Source organism: Amphiprion ocellaris, chromosome 1 (genome assembly GCF_022539595.1).
Source record: "Amphiprion ocellaris isolate individual 3 ecotype Okinawa chromosome 1, ASM2253959v1, whole genome shotgun sequence".
Lineage (NCBI taxonomy): Eukaryota > Metazoa > Chordata > Actinopteri > Pomacentridae > Amphiprion > Amphiprion ocellaris.
Genome location: NC_072766.1, coordinates 31,432,818 through 31,451,834, shown reverse-complemented (window position 1 = coordinate 31,451,834; position 19,017 = coordinate 31,432,818). Strand labels below are relative to the sequence as shown.

Sequence of the window (19,017 nt, the reverse complement as noted above, 5' to 3'; positions counted from 1 at the left end):
GAGCTGTCACAGAAACTTTGATATCCACTGATAACCCCTGTGCCACATCAGATGTCCTTGTCCATCTATTTTTCCAGAGGTAGATTGTGCAAGAAGTGCACTTTCTGTGCACTTCATTTTAAGGAGGACTGCTGCTTTGGCTCAATCTATACCTCGTGATTACAGATGAAACCATGTTTCCCTTGGTATTTAATCCCCGATCTTTCGGTATCCCTTTCCACTGTGAGGTGTCCCTGATCATTTTTTTTTTCAGTTCATTTAGAGACATAATACAGACATGCAAGAAGAACAGCCCATAGGTCCAAAACAGAAAGTTCTGGTGTCCTGTCCACAGATATTTAAATACCCATGTTCATGCCATTTGGAAATCACAATTAGTTTTGTTTAAATGGTCACAGGTTTTCTACCTTGTGTATCAGTGATCATAGGTGTATTTACTTTTCTATTTTGGGCCTGTATTTTTTAATGTCGTCTTTCTAAAGGGTTTGTTTTTGATTGTTCATAAGAGAAAATACTTTGTCCACTTAGAAATAATGCAAGTATTAAGGTGATACACCTTTGAATCATCTGACATTTAAAGCAATATTGGACAAGTTTTAAAGATTACTTTAAAAAAAAAAACAAACTATAGTGACTTACAACAGATAGCCAATAGTGTGTGTAGAACGATCAGCCCTTTATAACACTTTCAGACTCTGAATCAGTTGCTTAAAACATGGTTGTAAAGTACCTCAGCTCAGGAACTCTCAATCCATGAACAATGTTGACAACAGATCCACTGGGTCCTGTGGGTTGCAGTGTGAGTCTCTGTGGATCAACCGTGTTCCAGCGTATCCCACATTTGCCTGTTTGGAAAAAGATCTGGGGAGTTTGGAGGCTGGGTCAATGCCTTGGGCTCTTTATCAAGTTCTGTGAGCTGAGAAAGCCACTGGTCTTGGGGAGAGCCATCACCATGGTGGATGTACTTGGTCTGTAATAATGCTTCTTTGTTTGTTTGGGTTTTCTTTATAAACATGCTCATTCAAAGATTTTTCTTTATTTTGTTCTACAGTTTTCTGCTCTGCAGAACAAAACTGCCCCAGGAAAGGATGAACAAGAGTTCCCCCTGCTGCACAGGATATATGGATTACAGCTACCAGCCTCAGAAATCCACAATTAAAGGCATTTCACAGTAGTGCTTCTGTGAGTTAAAGTAGCAGACACATCTCTACATAAGCAGTCTGAGGAGACTGTGTGAATTAGGCCATCATGGACAAATTGCTGCAAAGAAGTCACTTCTAAGAAAGACCAATAAAAACAGAGAACTTAATGACTGTACATCAGTTATAGATCAGTTGAAATCTGGACCTCCAAAAATCTGTCGATGAAGAAGTCAGGTATATTCTTCTTGTGGCGCTCTTCCTCTTGAAATGGGCTTCTCGATTTTTAGTGGATGAAAGGCATCAATCCCAAGAGACACATTCTAGCCTGCTTAGTCTATACATGTTGTACCTACTAACATGCATGCAGGCATCATATTTACCATTTTGCTGTCTGAGTTTAGCATGTTGACAAGTTAACATCAGATGATTAGCACTAAGTCCAAAGTACAGTATGATAGCTGTTCAATGACTTCAGTCTGTGCCAAAGTAGTGGACAGAACAATAGACTGGTTGACAGACAGCCAATCACACATTAGCATCTTTAGAACCCAATAAAGCAACTTTGCAGCTATGGAAAAAAATCATTTTAGGTAAATCAATAAATAAAACAGTTCATAATTGTTCCTAATGTCTGGCAGTCAGGCAAGTTATTTACTGCAAATATAGAGTATAAATGCAGTAATCGAGAAACATACTGCACATGTGGATTACTTAAAACAGCAAATATGACAAAATAACAGTAAATTCTATTAGACAATGTCATGTCTCCAGTGATTGCAATGTTGGACTGTCTCTCATCTGATGCACTTCAGTTCCTTCTTTTCTACTGACAAACAGTCCTTCAGCTGTCTGACCGGGTGTGTTCCTCTGCAGTGTCTGATGTAGGTAGCCATTATAGAAATCAACTGCTGTCAGTCTTTTGTTCAGGACTATGGTCCTGAACCCCACCCAGCCATCCTGGAACACAGAACACATAATCAACACAAAGGTTGGAGCCACAAAAAAAAAAAAAAAAAAATGGAATGACAATAATCATTAGTTTGTGGGGGATGCTGTAAGAACAACCTAGGCACAACTTTTAAAATGAACCAGTTAGAAAAATCACTGCTACATAGGTAATTGGTGACCTTGGAGTATTCTCAGTGCTGTGTAGGGAACAGAAATCTGACTGAATTTTTAAAAATGTTATGTTTTTGTATTTCTCCTAAAAATTTGAATAATAATGGCTTCTTGGAAATAGGTCTAAAGTTAGAAGGGAAAATACCAGTAGACAGATAGCAGTTAATAATAACTGAAATATCTGGACCAACTGTCTAAAATACAGCTTTTTAAAAACAATTGGGCAGTCTGAAGAGCATTTTCAAAGTGCAACAGCAAGTTCCAGAGTAGACAGAGATTTTACTGAAGTGGGTTAATGTTGAAGGTAGAGAGGTCAGTCTTCAAGTGCTGCCAAATATACACTATTATGACAATTATTCATAAAATTTGGCACATTCCGCTGGGTGAATTCAACTGGCTGTCTGGGCTGGGGAACTTGCCCCAATATATTCTTGGACTGTGATGTAATGTAGTGACAGTGGGTTGTCCAAACTATAGCCCAACACCTTAACTCTGAACCCCCAAAAAACACCAGCAGGTTTCAAGGGCATGTTAACCTTAAACAATAAATATTCCTAAAATTACACTCTTTATCAGAGCCAGATTCTGGATTACCAACTTTTCAATGGTCCTTGAACTAATCATGTGCGACGTGCAGTTATGCTCTGCAAATAAACCAAATCTAAGCTCAAAATTGGTATTTCCATTGATATGGAAACCAACTAAACATGAAAGTTGTAAAAATTTTCCCATTTTTGGTGACATGTAGACACTTGGAAAAATGTTGTACATGCCCATTCCATTTTTTATTTTTTTTTCTGTAAAATGAAAGTCAAAGAAATTTGACTTAAATTTTTTTATGGCATTCTAGCTGTGTCATATGGCACAGAACATATTTTCAATTCTCTACTCGTCTGGCCATGGTTGTGCTGTTTCCTCAGAGGTGCAGGACTTCATATTGCAGTAACAAATGAGAAAAAAAGTGAATCTTTGTGGCTATTGAGTCATTATCAATGCAAGTTAAATTCGGTCAGCTGACTATATTAAAATACTGTTCCTACGTGTCATTATCACTTTATTTGAAAGCAAATAATTACGCAAAAGAAAAGTATCCAGACACATGGCAAAATGAGTTTTTACAGAACAGAAGTGGAAGTATGTCTGCTTCATTTGCAGTGTCAGTTACTGTGAAGAGGCATATAACACAGAAAGACATTTTAAAAACAAGAGTCCAGAACAAAGATGAGACAACTGGAATCTTGCCATTTTGTTCAGCAGTGCCAATTTTTAAGCCATCTACAGCATGCTCTGGAAAAATGAAGACACACATGGAACTATTTGTTGTCAACTCTGTTAAAGGCTAGTCAGTTGTGGCAATGCTGCACACTTGCTATTTCCAGTTTCCCACATGCCAACATTTTGGTGAAAATTGAGACTGTCACTGACCATAGAATTTAACTGCAATTACGAGGGACCATAACCAATTTTCACATCCTTCCTGTGGATGTGGAAGGACAACAATGTGAAGTTGTCTGCATGTAGTCCTTCTCCTGCTATGATATGACATAAAGACATGTTTGTCAGAAAGTATTTACTGTCAAATTACTTTTCCTGTACTTGGTCTATGTTGCGCTGCATAATGGCTTGGTGGTTTGCAGCTAGAAGATCTCCGGTTTGAGTCCCGGCCTTCCCGGGATCTTTCTTTCTTCTTTTTGCATGTAGTTTGCATGTTCTCCCTAAATAGGTGTGAATGTGAGTGTGATTGTTTGTCTCTATGTGTATCCCTGTGATAGACTGGTCTATTTTGCAAATTAGCATAGATCTATTTAAAGAAATTGTTTTAAGGTTGTGATAAGCATGGAGTAAAGAAGGTGACTGACAGTACCTAACAGAATATGCAGTACAAACCTTGCAGCAGACAGCCAGAGTATTGGACTCCTTCTGGAGGCTCACTGAGCCAGGGATCACTTTCCTCCTTTGATCTGTATGCAGCATACGAGTGATAAACGACAGTGGAGGGTCATGTTATTCACATTATATATTACTGGAGCAGCATGCAGCAGAGCAACGGCCAGTACACACACAGACACATGCACATGTATGTCAGATCTCAAAACCATCTGGTTCTCACACAGAGGGTCTGCCCTCTGCTTCTAAAAATATTCCCATTGAGTGGTTTACTTGTAAAGAACAACTCAATATTCCCTTCAAACTGGTGAGCTAAAGGAAACTACCAAAAATGTCCATATCTATTGCAGATATTCATAATTCAATTCTTGTGATAAAAGCACATTTCACAATTTCACATTGTTATTCTTCCAGGACAAAAGAATCCCCTTTTACAATTCATTTGTTTCGCATTACTGAGATCTACAATTCAGTTACAGATATCTGCAATTCACATTGTAAATATCTGCAGCGGAATTATTACTAGTTGTAGTTTCAGTTTCAAACATCTATAGTTTATTTCTGACTAGTTGTGGGTCATTCCAGAACTGGAGGACATTTTACATCCCACTCATCAAATTTCAAATAATCCATGTACAAAATACTAAAACATGCAGTTGTTGTGTAAATTTACTTGTCCTGAGACCAAATCTAAAAAAAAAACAAACAGCAGAAACGAATGTTTGAAAATATTTTTAAAAATACCAAATAAGTCTGGAGTTCCCCGGAAAAGGACATTTTTCTCTTGTCTCACCCCTCTGATGACCAAATTGAATCTCAAATAAAACATTTAAAATTAAAATTTAATCTCATTTTTTTTGTATTATATTTTTTCATTGATATCTCTTGTAATCGTGGGAAAATTTTTTAATCAATATAGTATTTTAAATAATACTTATTATGCATGGAATGTGTGTCCTACAACATGCACCCAATCCTGTTATCAGAACCTTTTTAGCAGGTAGAAGAAGATGAAAACAGTAAATCACACGCTGGAATTGACATCATCAAACAGTTTTCCAGAAGAATGGTTAGAGCAAAGCTATGTCCTTTCTTCTATTTTTCATATTTTCATAACATGGTCAGCCTTGATTGAATGCCTCACTCTACCTCATATTATCAGGATAAGACTAATTCTTTTAGCTTTTTTCTTTATTTTTTTACATCAGTAAGTTTGTCCCCTTGGTCAGCAGTAACAGCTAGCTAAATACACTATATTGCCAAAAGTATTCGCTCACCTGCCTTGACTTGCATATGAACATAAGTGACATCCCATTCCTAATCCATAGGGTTCAATATGACGTCGGTCCACCCTTTGCAGCTATTACAGCTTCAACTCTTCTGGGAAGGCTGTCCACAAGGTTTAGGAATGTGTTTATGGGAATTTTTGACCATTCTTCCAGAAGTGCATTTATGAGGTCACACACTGATGTTGGACCAGAAGGCCTGGCTCTCAGTCTCCACTCTAATTCATCCCAAAGGTGTTCTATTGGGTTGAGGTCAGGACTCTGTGCAGGCCAGTCAAGTTCATTCACACCAGACTCTGTCATCCATGTCTTTATGGACCTTGCTTTGTGCACTGGTGCACAGTCATGTTGGAAGAGGAAGGGGCCAGTTCCAAACTGTTCCCACAAAGTTGGGAGCATGGAATTGTCCAAAATGTCTTGGTATGCTGAAGCATTCAGAGTTCCTTTCACTGGAACTAAGGGGCCAAGCCCAGCTCCTGAAAAACAAGACCACACCATAATCCCCCCTCCACCAAACTTTACACTTGGCACAATGCAGTCCAACAAGTATGGTTCTCCTGGCAACCGCCAAACCCAGACTCGTCCATCAGATTGCCAGATGGAGAAGCACGATTCGTCACTCCAGAGAAGGCATCTCCACTGCTCTAGAGTCCAGTAGCGGCCTGCTTTACACCACTGCATCCCACACTTTGCATTGCACTTGGTGATGTATGGCTTGGATGCAGCTGCTCGGCCATGGAAACCCATTCCATGAAGCTCTCTGCTGAAGCACTGTTGTTGAGCTAATCTGAAGGCCACATGAAGTTTGAAGGTCTGTAGCGATTGACTCTGCAGAAAGTTGGCCACCTCTTCGCACTATGCATCTGCTGACCCCACTCCATCAGTTTACGTGGCCTACCACTTGGTGGCTGAGTTGCTGTCGTTCCCACACACTTCCACTTTCTTATAATACAGCTGACAGTTGACTGTGGAATATTTAGGAGCGAGGGAATGTCACGACTGGATTTGTTGCACAGGTGGCATCCTATCACAGTTCCACGCTGGAATTCACTGAGCTCCTGAGAGCGACCCATCCTTTCACAAATGTTTGTAAAAGCAGTCTGCATGCCTAGGTGCTTGATTTTATATACCTGTGGCCATGGAAGTGATTGGAACACCTGATTCTGATTATTTGGATGGGTGAGCGAATACTTTTGGCAATATAGTGTATCTAGCTTCTACTCCCGAGAAAAAGCTAACATTAGCATGGATTCGCAACCCTGTTAATGTGATTAGAGTAGGGTTAGCAAACAACAAATAAAATATGGAATAAAAATGGTACCACTGACGTATAAGCTGAGCCAATCAAGCTTTTGATAGTTTTTTTTTTTAAATCTGTTTTTGATGAATATGTAGCAAAAATTGGAAAAGAGAAGGTATATTTTTCAAAAATTTAAGCCCAAATGTCCGCCAATTCTGGAATGACCCTTATAATTGTAAAAGACCTTCGTGGAGGCCAATCCATGTGTGAAAATCATGTCTCATGCTCCCTGATCCACTCATTTACAATGTGAGCCCCACGAATCCTGGCATCGTCATCTTGGAATATGCCCATGCTATCAGGGAAGAAAAACTCCACTGATGGAAAGACCTGGTCATTCAGTATATTCAGGTAGTGAGCTGACCTCATTCTTGGGGCACATAACGTTGCTGAACCTGACCAACCCCAGATCATAACCCTAACCCCCACAGGCTTGTAGGAACAAGGCATGATTAGTGCATCACTTCATCTGCCTCTCTTCTTACCCTGATGCCCCCATCACTCTGGAACAGGGTAAATCTGGACTCATCAGACCACATGACCTTCTTCAATTGCTCCAGAGTCCAATCTTTATGCTACCTAGCAAACTGAAGCTTTTTTTTTTGATTAGCTTCACTGATCAGTGGTTTTCTTTGAGCTACACAGCTGTTTAGTCCTAATCCTTTAAGTTCTGTTCACATTGTGCGAGTGGAAATGCTCTTACTTTCACTATTAAACATAGCCGTTAGTTCTACTGTTGATTTCCTACGATCGTCTAAGAGTTTGTTCCAAACACATTTGTTCCTAGAACATGATGGTTCACCACTATCCTTCAGGTTTTAATAATGCATTGGATGGTTCTTGACCTAATTTTAGTAGTTTCAGACATCTTCTGAGTTTTTTTCTTTGCTTGATGCAGGCCAAGACCCTTCTGAAACAGATTAACATCCTTTCTAAGATCACAGGATATGTCTTCCGACATGGTTGTTTAAGAAATGAGAAGCTACTTGCTGCATCAGCTAGGGTTAAATAAGTGGTTGCCAGCTGAAACATGTTCATCACTGCAGTAATTACCCAATAGAAGGCTCTTACCTATTTGCTTAGTTAAATCCAAGTGGCAACTTTTTTGGACAAGCAGTGTAATAAACCTAACTTTGTCAAACTTACCTGATAATGAAATGTGACATTTTCCTACAAAATCCAGAAGTTTTATTGTCCTGCCCATCCATGTAGTCCTCAAAGGTATCTGATGACAGAGAAAAACTTTTGTAGGGATTTTCAACCATCTTCATGCCTCAAACTGAACAACAGTCCACATCAGTTATTCACTGCTCCTTACCCGAGATCCAATGGCACGATACAGACGATCGATTTGGTCACAAGTCTGTTCCTCCCACACTATCCAGCTCATGGATGTATTGATTTTTGGGGCTATTGGGGGAAATTAAAGTCAAATTGGGATGATATTTTCTTTATTCTTATTTAGAGTGATTGTGTCTTTGTAGTCCAGATATACATACCAAATGTTGCACCTATCTGTCCTTGCTCCCTTTTATTTGCTGTTCTTTCAGACAGTGTCCTCAAAGTGTCAATCAGCTGTAATCAAGAACACAAATACAGCAACTGTGTTATCATGCTGTTGGTAAAAATGATGAGGTCCCATGCAAGTTCCAACAACTCACCAGATGTGCTCCTTTAGTGGCCAGAACAGATCCAAGCTCATCAGCAGTGCAGTTTCTAGAGACCTGATGAAGCTCCTGATTGAGAATGGGGCCGACATCAAACCTGGGATGTGAATACATATTTAATATTTATTATGTTTGAAATCAAGAAAAAGACTGGAAAAATAGTGACAAGTTTACCTTTAGTTTACCTGTGAGGGCGGATCTGGATGATAGTGACTCCTGTCATGGTGTCACCATGTAGAATGGTGTGGAAGACAGGTGCTGGACCTCGCCACCTTGGCAGCAGGCTGGGGTGAACATTCAAAATCCCGCTGCAATAAAATAGTGTCCACAAAGACAGATATGCAATTTATATATGTTTTTAATTTCATGCTTAATGTGTAGACTGTATTATACGTAAACGCATAGAGTTGTTCCATAAAGCATTAAGACCTTGTTTTGTAAAATGTATGTAAATGAATAAATCTTACATTCTTCCCATAAATTTTGATTATTAATAATAGTAACAATAATAATATTTATTATTATTACTTATATAATAACAACAATATATTATATTATTATTATTATTATTAATAATAATAATAATAATAATAATAATAATAATAATAATAATAATAATAATAATAATAATAATGGTAATATTGTTATTATGCCTTTAACAATAATCTAAATTTATGGGAAGAATGTCAGATTTGTTCATTTAAATACATTTTACAAAGCAGCAAAGTGTGCAGAAAGTGAATGAGTCTGAATGCTTTATGGAACAACTCAACATAACACAACATACAATACAATCTACATAATTATTATTATTGTTATTATAATTAATTATTAATATTAACAATAATAACAACAACAATAATAATGGAATAAAGAGCAAAAAAAATTTTTTTTTTTTTTACATATTTTTGCAAATTTCTTAAAAATCAAAAACTGATTCTTATTTATCGAAATCATTCAGACTGTTTGCTGTGGTTGCATGCACTCTGTTTCATTTAATAATCCTTGAAATGTTCCTAGAAACTGCCTTGAGCCCACCTCTGGAAAACTGAATGGAGTGGATGTATTTTAGAAATACACACACCTGCGTGTTTTTAATTCACACAGGTTGTGTGAATTATAGACTTGGCTGTCCAGCCAAACTAAATGAGCAACTTGGTCACTTCAGTGGTTGTCTGCTGAGATGGAAGAACATGCGACAACCATCTCAGAATCCCTTCATCATTTATACCTTCATAGTAAAGCAGTTTGACAGAAGCCAGTCTGAGTACAAGGCAGACGACAGCCCACTTGGTGTTAACCAAACTGCATTTCACAGAATCTGAGATTAAAGTTAAATGAAAACCATTCAGTTGTCATGGGGATAATGTATATACATTGAATACTGTTATAAAGGTGCATTTAGTTAGTTCTATTTATTATTCTTTAGGGAAATTGTCTTCGTGCCTGTGGTATTATTTTAGGCAGTTCCCTCCACCACTAAGCTGAAAAATGCCTGATGTGACAATACACTTTTTTTGTATCTTTAAATGTTCGGTGCAGTAACTGTAAGTTATAGGTGGTGTTAAAAATTGCTGGACAACCCTTCTGTTAAATCATACAGTCTGCAGCATGAGCAGTCATTTGATCAGACGGAAAACTGTGTATCCACAACTACAAACTACAAACAACCAGTACTAGTTCTAGCACAAGGCCAGAGCTGAATTGGGAAACAGGTTTGTAAACCAGGATGGGAGTTTCAGACATTTTCAGTAGCTATTTTACTGTTCACTTTTGATTTATTTTCCAAATACCATTTTCTTAACAACTGTGATCCACTGTAGCTATCCAGAGATCTCTGCCATTACTTTACAATACAGTCAAGTATAATAACTGACAGAATCAACAGCTGCAGAAGAAAAAAATGAAACCCTTGTTCTAATAGAAGTTTTCAAGGTAAGTATACACCACCATTCAAAAGTTTGGGGTCACCCAGACAATTTCATGTTTTCCAAGAAAACTCTCACTTTTATTCATGTGCTAACATAATTGCACAAGGGTTTGCTAATCATCAATTAGCCTCTCAACACGATTAGCTAACACAATGCAGCATTAGAACACAGATGGTTGCTGGAAATGTTCCTCTGTACTCCTATGTAGATATTCCATCAAAAATCAGCCATTTCCAGCTAGAATAGTCATTTACCACGTTAACAATGTCTAGACTGTATTTCTGATTCATTTAATGTGATCTTCATTGAAAAAAATGTTTTTCTTTCAAAAATAAGTACATTTCTAACTGACCCCAATCTTCTGAACGGTAGTGTAAGTGACCTCCAGTGGCAGATATAAGATTTCTATCTGACTGCCACTGGGTTTAGGTTTAGCGTGTACTGAAACCAATGTCACAACATCTGTGAGATAGCAAGAATTGCTCCGGAGTACGGGGTCTCTGCAGCCAGACTGGAGCACAGCACAGCAGCAGTCCACAAGTTTTGACGTATTGCTCAATGAATGCTCACTGTGGAAATTTGTTGATCAGTCTCTCAGGGAGTAAAGCGCCAAAAGACACAACCACCCCGACGTCAAACCGTCCATCCACATCGTCAGGGGGCCAGCTATGGAGTGGAAGCTGGTTCTGCTGAGCAAACCTCCTCACTGGGACGTCGTTACTCAAAGTCACAACTTCAAGGTTCTCTACCATCCTTTCATTGGAGTTCCTATAACAGAACAAAAAGGTTACCAGACCTGGGCTGGACTATCACACTTGATCAATGGTATCGATCGATCTGACTGTGAATGATAAATATTAAATTGTAAGCTGTACTCAAACTGAACAGTTAACACTGACAAAGACATTTTCTATTTTTAGCAGGAACCTATAGTCAAGCCCAAATTACTCCTATCATACTGCCATATTTTGACTTTAAGTGAATTTTTATTTAACCAAAAGGTTTCTTCTGTCAAGAAAACTACATGAAAAAATAAGACAAATACAGTATTGACAAAATGTGACTATTTATTTATTTCTTTAAAAATATTCAAAATTATTATGGTGACTTGCAGTTGATTAGTAATAGACCAGGGAACTATTACATCAGCTGTTTTCAGTTTAAACTCTTTGGTGTATCAAAATGCTCTAAAACATGATAGAAGCTACCAGGACCATTTGGAATGGGAAAGAGGCTATATTTTCTCAAATGTTTGTACCCATTTCATGGAATATGAATAATTTCGGACATGGCATTTGTGATAAACATGTAAAACAATACAAAACAATATGAATGATGAAATAGTAACACTAATATCTCTGACTCAGTGTTTTACTGTCTTTGTCACTTACTTATATCATTTCTGGCCAGAAGAAGCCTATCAGTCAAACAGTAACAAAAAAAAAAAAGTTACTGTAAATATAAAGCTGGTATAGTTACAACTCATTTTGGGCTTAAATGTACGATCTCCATCACCTTTATAACAGCGAAAATGAGAATATCACCAGTTAATTCAACACCACTTAACATAAACACTGGGAATACCAGTGTAGTGCCAAAAACAAATGGGAGGGCACAGTTTATATGGGTCAGATTGTAAACATCTCCAGCTGTTTTTATCTGCTCAGACATAACACAACATTATGTCTGCAGTAACAATAAATATTTTACATTTCTTGCAGCCGAATTATTGTGACCAAAGAAATGCAGTCTATAGCGTAATCAAGCCTGACACTGAGGATGATTATAGGAAGTACTACAAGGTGTCCCTAAAGTCTAGACACATACACTACCGTTCAAAAGTTTGGTGTCACTCGGAAACGTCCTTATTTTTGAAAGAAAAGCATTTTTTTTCAATGAAGATAACATTAAATCTGAAATACAGTCTAGACATTCTTAACCCCTTGACACCTGTTGTCGCGAATTTGCATCATACCACTTTCATTTAGACTGCAGCTGAGATAGCGTATCCATTCCACCAATGCCGGCTTGTACATATTCAATACGTACCTCAGAACCTTTTGCAAGCACTGGTTTCTCACAGGACCGGTCAGAGTGGGACCCGAATTATTATATATATGTTATTGTTATTATATATTTATTCTATGTGTAATGGACAAATTAACAATCTCTACTTAATTTAGCATCAGCTGGAAAGCAAAAGCCCAAATAAATATAGTTAGGCATCATGGGACTAATGTGGTAAATGACTGTTCTAGCTGGAAATGGCTGATTTTTAATGGAATATCTACATAGTGGTACAGAGGCCCATTTTCAGCAACCATCACTCTTGTGTACTAATGCTACATTACGCTGTGTTAGCTAATAGTGTTGAAAGGCTAATTGATGATTAGAAAGCCCTTATGCAATTATGTTAGCAGATGAATAAAAGTTTTCATGCAAAACATGAAATTGTCTGGGTGACTCCAAACTTTTGAACAGTAGTGTCAGCAAAAATACATATTTTCAAGAAATACAATTTTTAACAAAATTTTATTCAATATATTATTTTTTTAATATATTGAATGTAATATATATTTGATAATTAATCAAACATACACTATCAGTCAAAAGTTTGGACACACCTTCTCATTCAATGGGTTCTATTTAATTATTTTATACATTGTAGATTAATACTGAAGACATCAAAACTATAAAAGAATATATATGGAACTATGTTGTAAACAAAAAAGTGTTCATCTTCAGTATTAATTTACAATGTAGAAAATAATACATATAAATAAAAAGCATTGAATGAGAAGGTGTGTTTTGACTGGTAGTGTATGTTTAATATAATAGTCATATTTAATCTCTGGAGGCAAAAAAAAAGATTCTTGAGATTTTCTATGTGTCCAGACTTTAGAGATCCTGTATAATATGTGTTTCTGATGTTTATGCTTTCTGTGTTTGGTTTGTCCAATATTCTTGTTAATATTTAGGTACGCTATTGTAGTAAAAATGATTCCCAGATGGCTTTTATGTACAAAATTATGTTACAGGTATGATCTTTCAACTTTGACCTTCATGAATGAAATCAAGTCATTAACATTTCAGTCACACTGAATTACTTTTTGGCCTATATAGTACTGTGTTATCTGAGTTGAATTGGTCCTTTGGTAAAAATGACTGGATTGTTTATAATGTAGGGCTCAGAGCAGGTAAAATAATACAATGACATAAAATATTTGCAAAACAGATTATTTCTTCGTGACTGTTTGATTTAGAGGAGACCATCTATAGCTGTAGCGATCCTTATATTAAATATTCCAGGTGGAGCCCCATCAGAGCAGCTCCACCTGGAATATTCGACCTACTCGTGTTTATAGACGCACACACTGCGATAAGTAATGTAATGTGATATCATCTCCGTCACTGGAAGGAGGGTAGCAGATTCCTTGTATAGAAGTCGCACCTGTCGGATGTGAGGAGTTTCAGAGACTCCACAGCGAACTGATCAGAGCCGAAGAACATGAGCCTCCACGGAGGTCTGGATGAAGAAGACAGAAACCTACAGATCCGCTGCCGGTCACCATGAGCTCGTGTCCGGACACAGCAGGGCTGCAGGAGGACTCCTGCTGCCTTACACCACCACATGCTAACACCAGCGGTAGCCTCAGGTCAAGATGTGTCCAAGGTGTCAGTACTGACGCTGGGGTATCTGTGCCTTTAGTTTTGCCCCATCCATGGTATCCACACTGGGCGCCGCCATGTTTTACGTCTTCTTCTTCTGCTTCTTTCCAGCAGACCAGGTGCGGTTTGCCCCACTGCTGCCCCCCACTGGTGCAGTAACCTCAACACCACCTCTGTAGACCTGCATCGGATGTGGGTCTGAAGGAGTGTAAGGAGTACAACTGGAACACTTGATTGGTTTTAATAAAACAAAAAAAAGTAGTAACTCCAAAACCCTGACCCTTTACATATTTGTTCTGTTTCTCTACTAAAACTTCCCCCTCCTCTCAGATAGAAGTTACAAGACACGGAGAGCCACAACCAACAGACTCAAAAACAGCTTTTATCCACAGGCTGTCAAATGTCTTCTCCCTCCCCCTTGAACGCTAATGTCACATGCCTACAAGTGCAATATTCATGCTTAACTGCAATATTTATGGTTGCATAGAATGTTCATATCTCTGGTCTATATTTGCTCTTTTGTATATATTTTGGATGTATATAGTTTTTTCCTGTGTGTAATATTGCTTTATATAATTTATCTTTTAATGCTGCTTACACAGAGAGTGCCAAACTGACTTCCATTGTTTTTTGTCACAGTGACAATTAAAAAAACTATTCTATTATAAAAGTGATGAATAACAAGAAAAGCACTCTGAGAGTGCAGTACTCCGCCAAGGCTGTTCAGTCGTTGTATGATTTCCGACGGATAAGTCCCGGTAAGTCCACAGTGGTCGATTTGTAGTAGGATCGCAATCATGTAATTGTCGGCAGGCAGCTGATGTAGTGTTCACTTGTCATCATAGTTAAAACGATGCCGTGCCGCTATCTCGCTATAATACAGAAGCCTTTAACAAATCCGTGGATCCAGACTATAAGCCACATCACTGCCAAAATCTAATCACTTGGTCCGTGTATCATTTCTGACCTTCCCTGAAAATTTTCTCCAAATACATTATTCCATTTTTGAGTAATGTTGCTCACAGAAAGACACACTGACTAAGAGACCGACAAACTATTATTATTCCTCCGCCGCGTTCCTTGGCGGAGTAATAATATCTAAAGTAAACAACAGCAGTGAACACAATCCTGTGCAATATAACTTGGATGTCAATTGATTCTTAATTATCCCACCTTTAAGTAGTTGCATTAATTCTAAGTTAAACATTAGAATATCTGCTGTTATCTAAAATGAAAAATGAAGCTCCTTTTGCATTTTTCCTGCATGTGCAGCCATGATGGAGATATGCAGACAGACACAGTCCACAGGGTGGAAACTGAGAAAGTTGTAGTGTTCACAGATCCTTTTGTAACCACGTTCATGTAGTTTGGCTAATTGGAAATCAATAATTATACTTTTTCTAACTAGTATGCCAGTGATCACATGTGTATTCATTTTTGTTATACTGTGTTTCTTCTTTGAGGCCTGCATTTTCCATATAGTCATTTTATGTACTTGTTTTCGATTGTTCCTTAGAGGAAACACTCTTTAACTAATAAATAATGCACATGTTGAGAGGTGATACAGCTTTGAGGCATTTGACATTTAGGTGATTTTGCTTAGGGGTGCACTCTTGAATACTGGTCATATTTTCCACAATTAGCTCACAAGTATAGAGGCCATTTTTGTTCCAGATACATCTGTGTCTGGTAGAAAATCAACATTCTACAACAACATTCAATTTCAGTACATTATTTTATGTATGACAGCAGTTATAATAGCAACATTTAAAAATAGTCACTTCGTTAAATATTGAAAAGCAGATGCAAACAGCACGAACAACACAGGCGGGGGCGACACAAGTAATAACAGTAAGAAGTATAAAAACAAAACAAATAGGCAAAACACGTCAGTCATTTCCTCACTCCATCAATCACTCACAGAGGAGGCAAATGTAGTTGTGGCCTCCTTTGGTGCATTCACTGATGGAGCAAGAAATCCACTGCTTCCCAACCAGGACTTTAAATATCATTCAATGCAGATAAAACTTAGTCTCCTCAGTGTTGTTGTTGTTTTTTTTTTTTTTTTACTTTTTCCTCTTTCTATCTCTCCTCTTTTGTTCTGGTAAGATTTTCCAATGTCTTGGAATGTTTTGTTTTTTGTGCAGACTTCTTGTACAAGTTTGTTGCTGAGAATGAACTGGAACTGGATCTTGTCCTCTGCTGTTGTCTTTCTGCAAATCAACTGAAGAGTTTATACACTGATCAACCACAGCATTATGACCACTGACAGGTGAAGTGAATAACATCGATCATATTGTTATATTGCAATGTTCTGCTGGGAAAGCTTAACTCCTGACAATCATGTGGATATTGGACATGTATCACCCACCTAAACATTGTAGGTCAAGCAACCCTCCAACCCCACAATCCCTCACAACAACAGCAGTCCTTGATGCCAGTTGCCCTCAGCAGGATAATGCATCCTGACACACCACAAAAACTGCTCAGGAGTGGCCCGGGGAGCACGACAAATCTAAGGTGTTCACCCGGATTCTTCACTCCCCAGATCCAAATCTTATTGAGCATCTATGGGATGTGCCAGGATAAGCCTGTTGTAGGTAGATCCCACCCTGCAACCCACAGGACCCACAGAATTCACTGCCACCATCCTGGTGCTACAGGACATCTCCAGAGGTCCTGAGTCCATGTTCCCCCTGGGTCAGAGGAGTTTTAGCAGCATAAAGGAGACCAACACAATATCGGGTGGTCATAACCTTATGCCTGATTGGTGTACATAATATCTAGAGTATATACAAATAACAAATAACAATATACAAATAACTGCTGTAAGGGCAGTTGGCCTGTATGATTCCAGACTGTTGACTTTATCGGCAGTTTTCCACATCAGAATAACCACAGCACTCAGCTGGGATTTACTGTATTAATCACAGATAGCGTCTCCTTAAATGCCAAATCATTCATCTGTTTAAATATCTCATATCGTAGGTCACCTCTCCCAGGTTTGGTATTATACCCTTACTATACTGCATGGTTCATTTCATACTTACAAAAGAATGCAGTCATCCCATTATGATCAGGGTTTATTGTCATCTTGCAGCTGTGTGAAGAGGTCCTTAGAAGTGAATGATATATAATGGTCTTCTTACTGCCTCAGCTGTCACAGAACCTCTGATTTCCACTGGTAACCCCTGCCCAATGAAACCACTGCCCATCTGTCTTTCAGGGCTAGATTGTTGCTGTCGCCACAGGAATATGGTAACTGAGTTTCAAGTGGAAACCTTGGAACCTTTTCAAATGATAGAAACGGTTCAGAGCTCATTATATATAGAACCATGTTCATACAGTTAGGCGGATAGAAAATCACAGGCGAACTCAATGTAGTTTCAGGATCACATCTAAGTTGTATGTCAGGATCACAGGTGTATTCAAGTTTGTTGTATTGAGATTGTTAATTTGTGACCTTTGCTTTTAATTGTTCTTGTGAATAAATATACTGTTGTCAGAAACAATGCAATTATTGTAAGGTGATTCAATTTAGAATCATTTGACACTCAGAGATATTGCACAAAGGTGTATTGAGGTGGTAACAGTGACAAACAACACTGAAGTTTGGGGTCACTCAGAAATGTACTTATTTTTGAAAGAAAAGCATTTTTTTTCCAATGAAGATAACATTAAATAAATCAAAAATACAGTCTAGACATTGTTAATGTGGTAAATGACTATTCTAGCTGGAAACGGCTGATTTTTAATGGAATATCTCCATAGGGATACAGAGGAACATTTCCAGCAACCATCACTTCTGTGTTCTAATGCTACATTGTGTTAGCTTATCGTGTTGAAAGGCTAATTTATGATTAGAAAACCCTTGTACAATTATGTTAGCAGATGAATAAAAGCGTGAGTTTTCATGGAAAACATGGAATTGTCTGCGTGACCCCAAACTTTTGAATGGTGTGTATACTTACCTTAGAAACTGCTATCTAGAAGAACAAGGGACTGATTTTTTCTCCTGAGGCTGTTGATTCTGTCATTGTAAAGTAATGACAGAGATTTCTGGATAACTAAAATAGGTCATAGTTGTTAGGAAAGTGTCTGACTGCTAAGTAGATAGTAAGTTTTTTCAGAGGTCATGGGGAGGTCTGCTCATCATTTCATTACTCCCCTCGCTTCCTCCGAACACCTCAAAAAAACGCAGTTGCAAATCTGTCTAGTGGTCTCTGACATTAGTCCAACAGTCGTGCTGTCCCCTGTAAGTTAAACATTATTAGAAAGTCCTTTGAAGGGGCTGCAGAGCCATTCAAACAAATGTGTATTCCAGGTCCTACATCTAGGTACTGGGTTACTGTTTATACAGTTACATAGTAACTTCAGCTTTTCTGTGTGTAGGTACACACCACACAAGTCTAACACCTGCACGCAGAAGGAGAGAGCTGGAACATTTGATGCTTTACAAGATTTTATTTCTGAAGCAGAGGTGTGGTTAGGTAAATAACACGTCAGAAAAGGAATCTCTTCTTTTTTCCTTGGTAACTGAAATTATTATAAATATGGAAACCAGTGAATGTCACATGGAGTAGTTTTTAACCAAGGCACACTTTTTTTCTGTTAGTTCACAATGATTCTCTCAATATTTAGAATATGCAGGTGTAAATCTGCTCTATGTACTCTGCTGGGTAGTGATCAGTGTTGCATCTCCCTCTGCTGGACATTTGTAGTTACTGCACTGATAAAGCCGGAGCTGATTTTTCTCAGTCATTCCACTACTTCATATTGACTGATGATCCCTGTATTATTTACAGTTAAATATCACATATAAAAAATACTTAACAATTTATTGAAAACAAAGAGGCCACTACCATCAGGGAGTCCTACTGCCTTGAAGGGATGTACACTACCAGTCAAAAGTTTTAGAACACCCCAATTTTTCCAGTTCCAGTTTTTAATTTGAAATTATGCATGTTAATCTCTCATTGTACTCTGAAATGAAAACACAGAACAAATAAACAAATT

General features: G+C 38.0%; 1 protein-coding gene across 1 annotated transcript; it reads right to left on the bottom strand.

Annotated features, from left to right (window-relative positions):
• Positions 1-1,016: 1,016 nt before the first annotated feature.
• On the bottom strand, positions 1,017-14,108 carry mtfmt (mitochondrial methionyl-tRNA formyltransferase). Its single transcript, XM_023292490.3, has 9 exons — positions 13,784-14,108; positions 10,903-11,100; positions 8,587-8,709; positions 8,396-8,498; positions 8,234-8,309; positions 8,053-8,144; positions 7,881-7,959; positions 4,149-4,222; positions 1,017-2,099 (listed from the first exon to the last, which is right to left on the bottom strand). Exons 1-9 carry the CDS (start codon positions 13,963-13,965, stop codon positions 1,902-1,904), a joined length of 1,125 nt encoding a protein of 374 aa, XP_023148258.1. The 5' UTR covers positions 13,966-14,108; the 3' UTR covers positions 1,017-1,901.
• Positions 14,109-19,017: the final 4,909 nt, after the last annotated feature.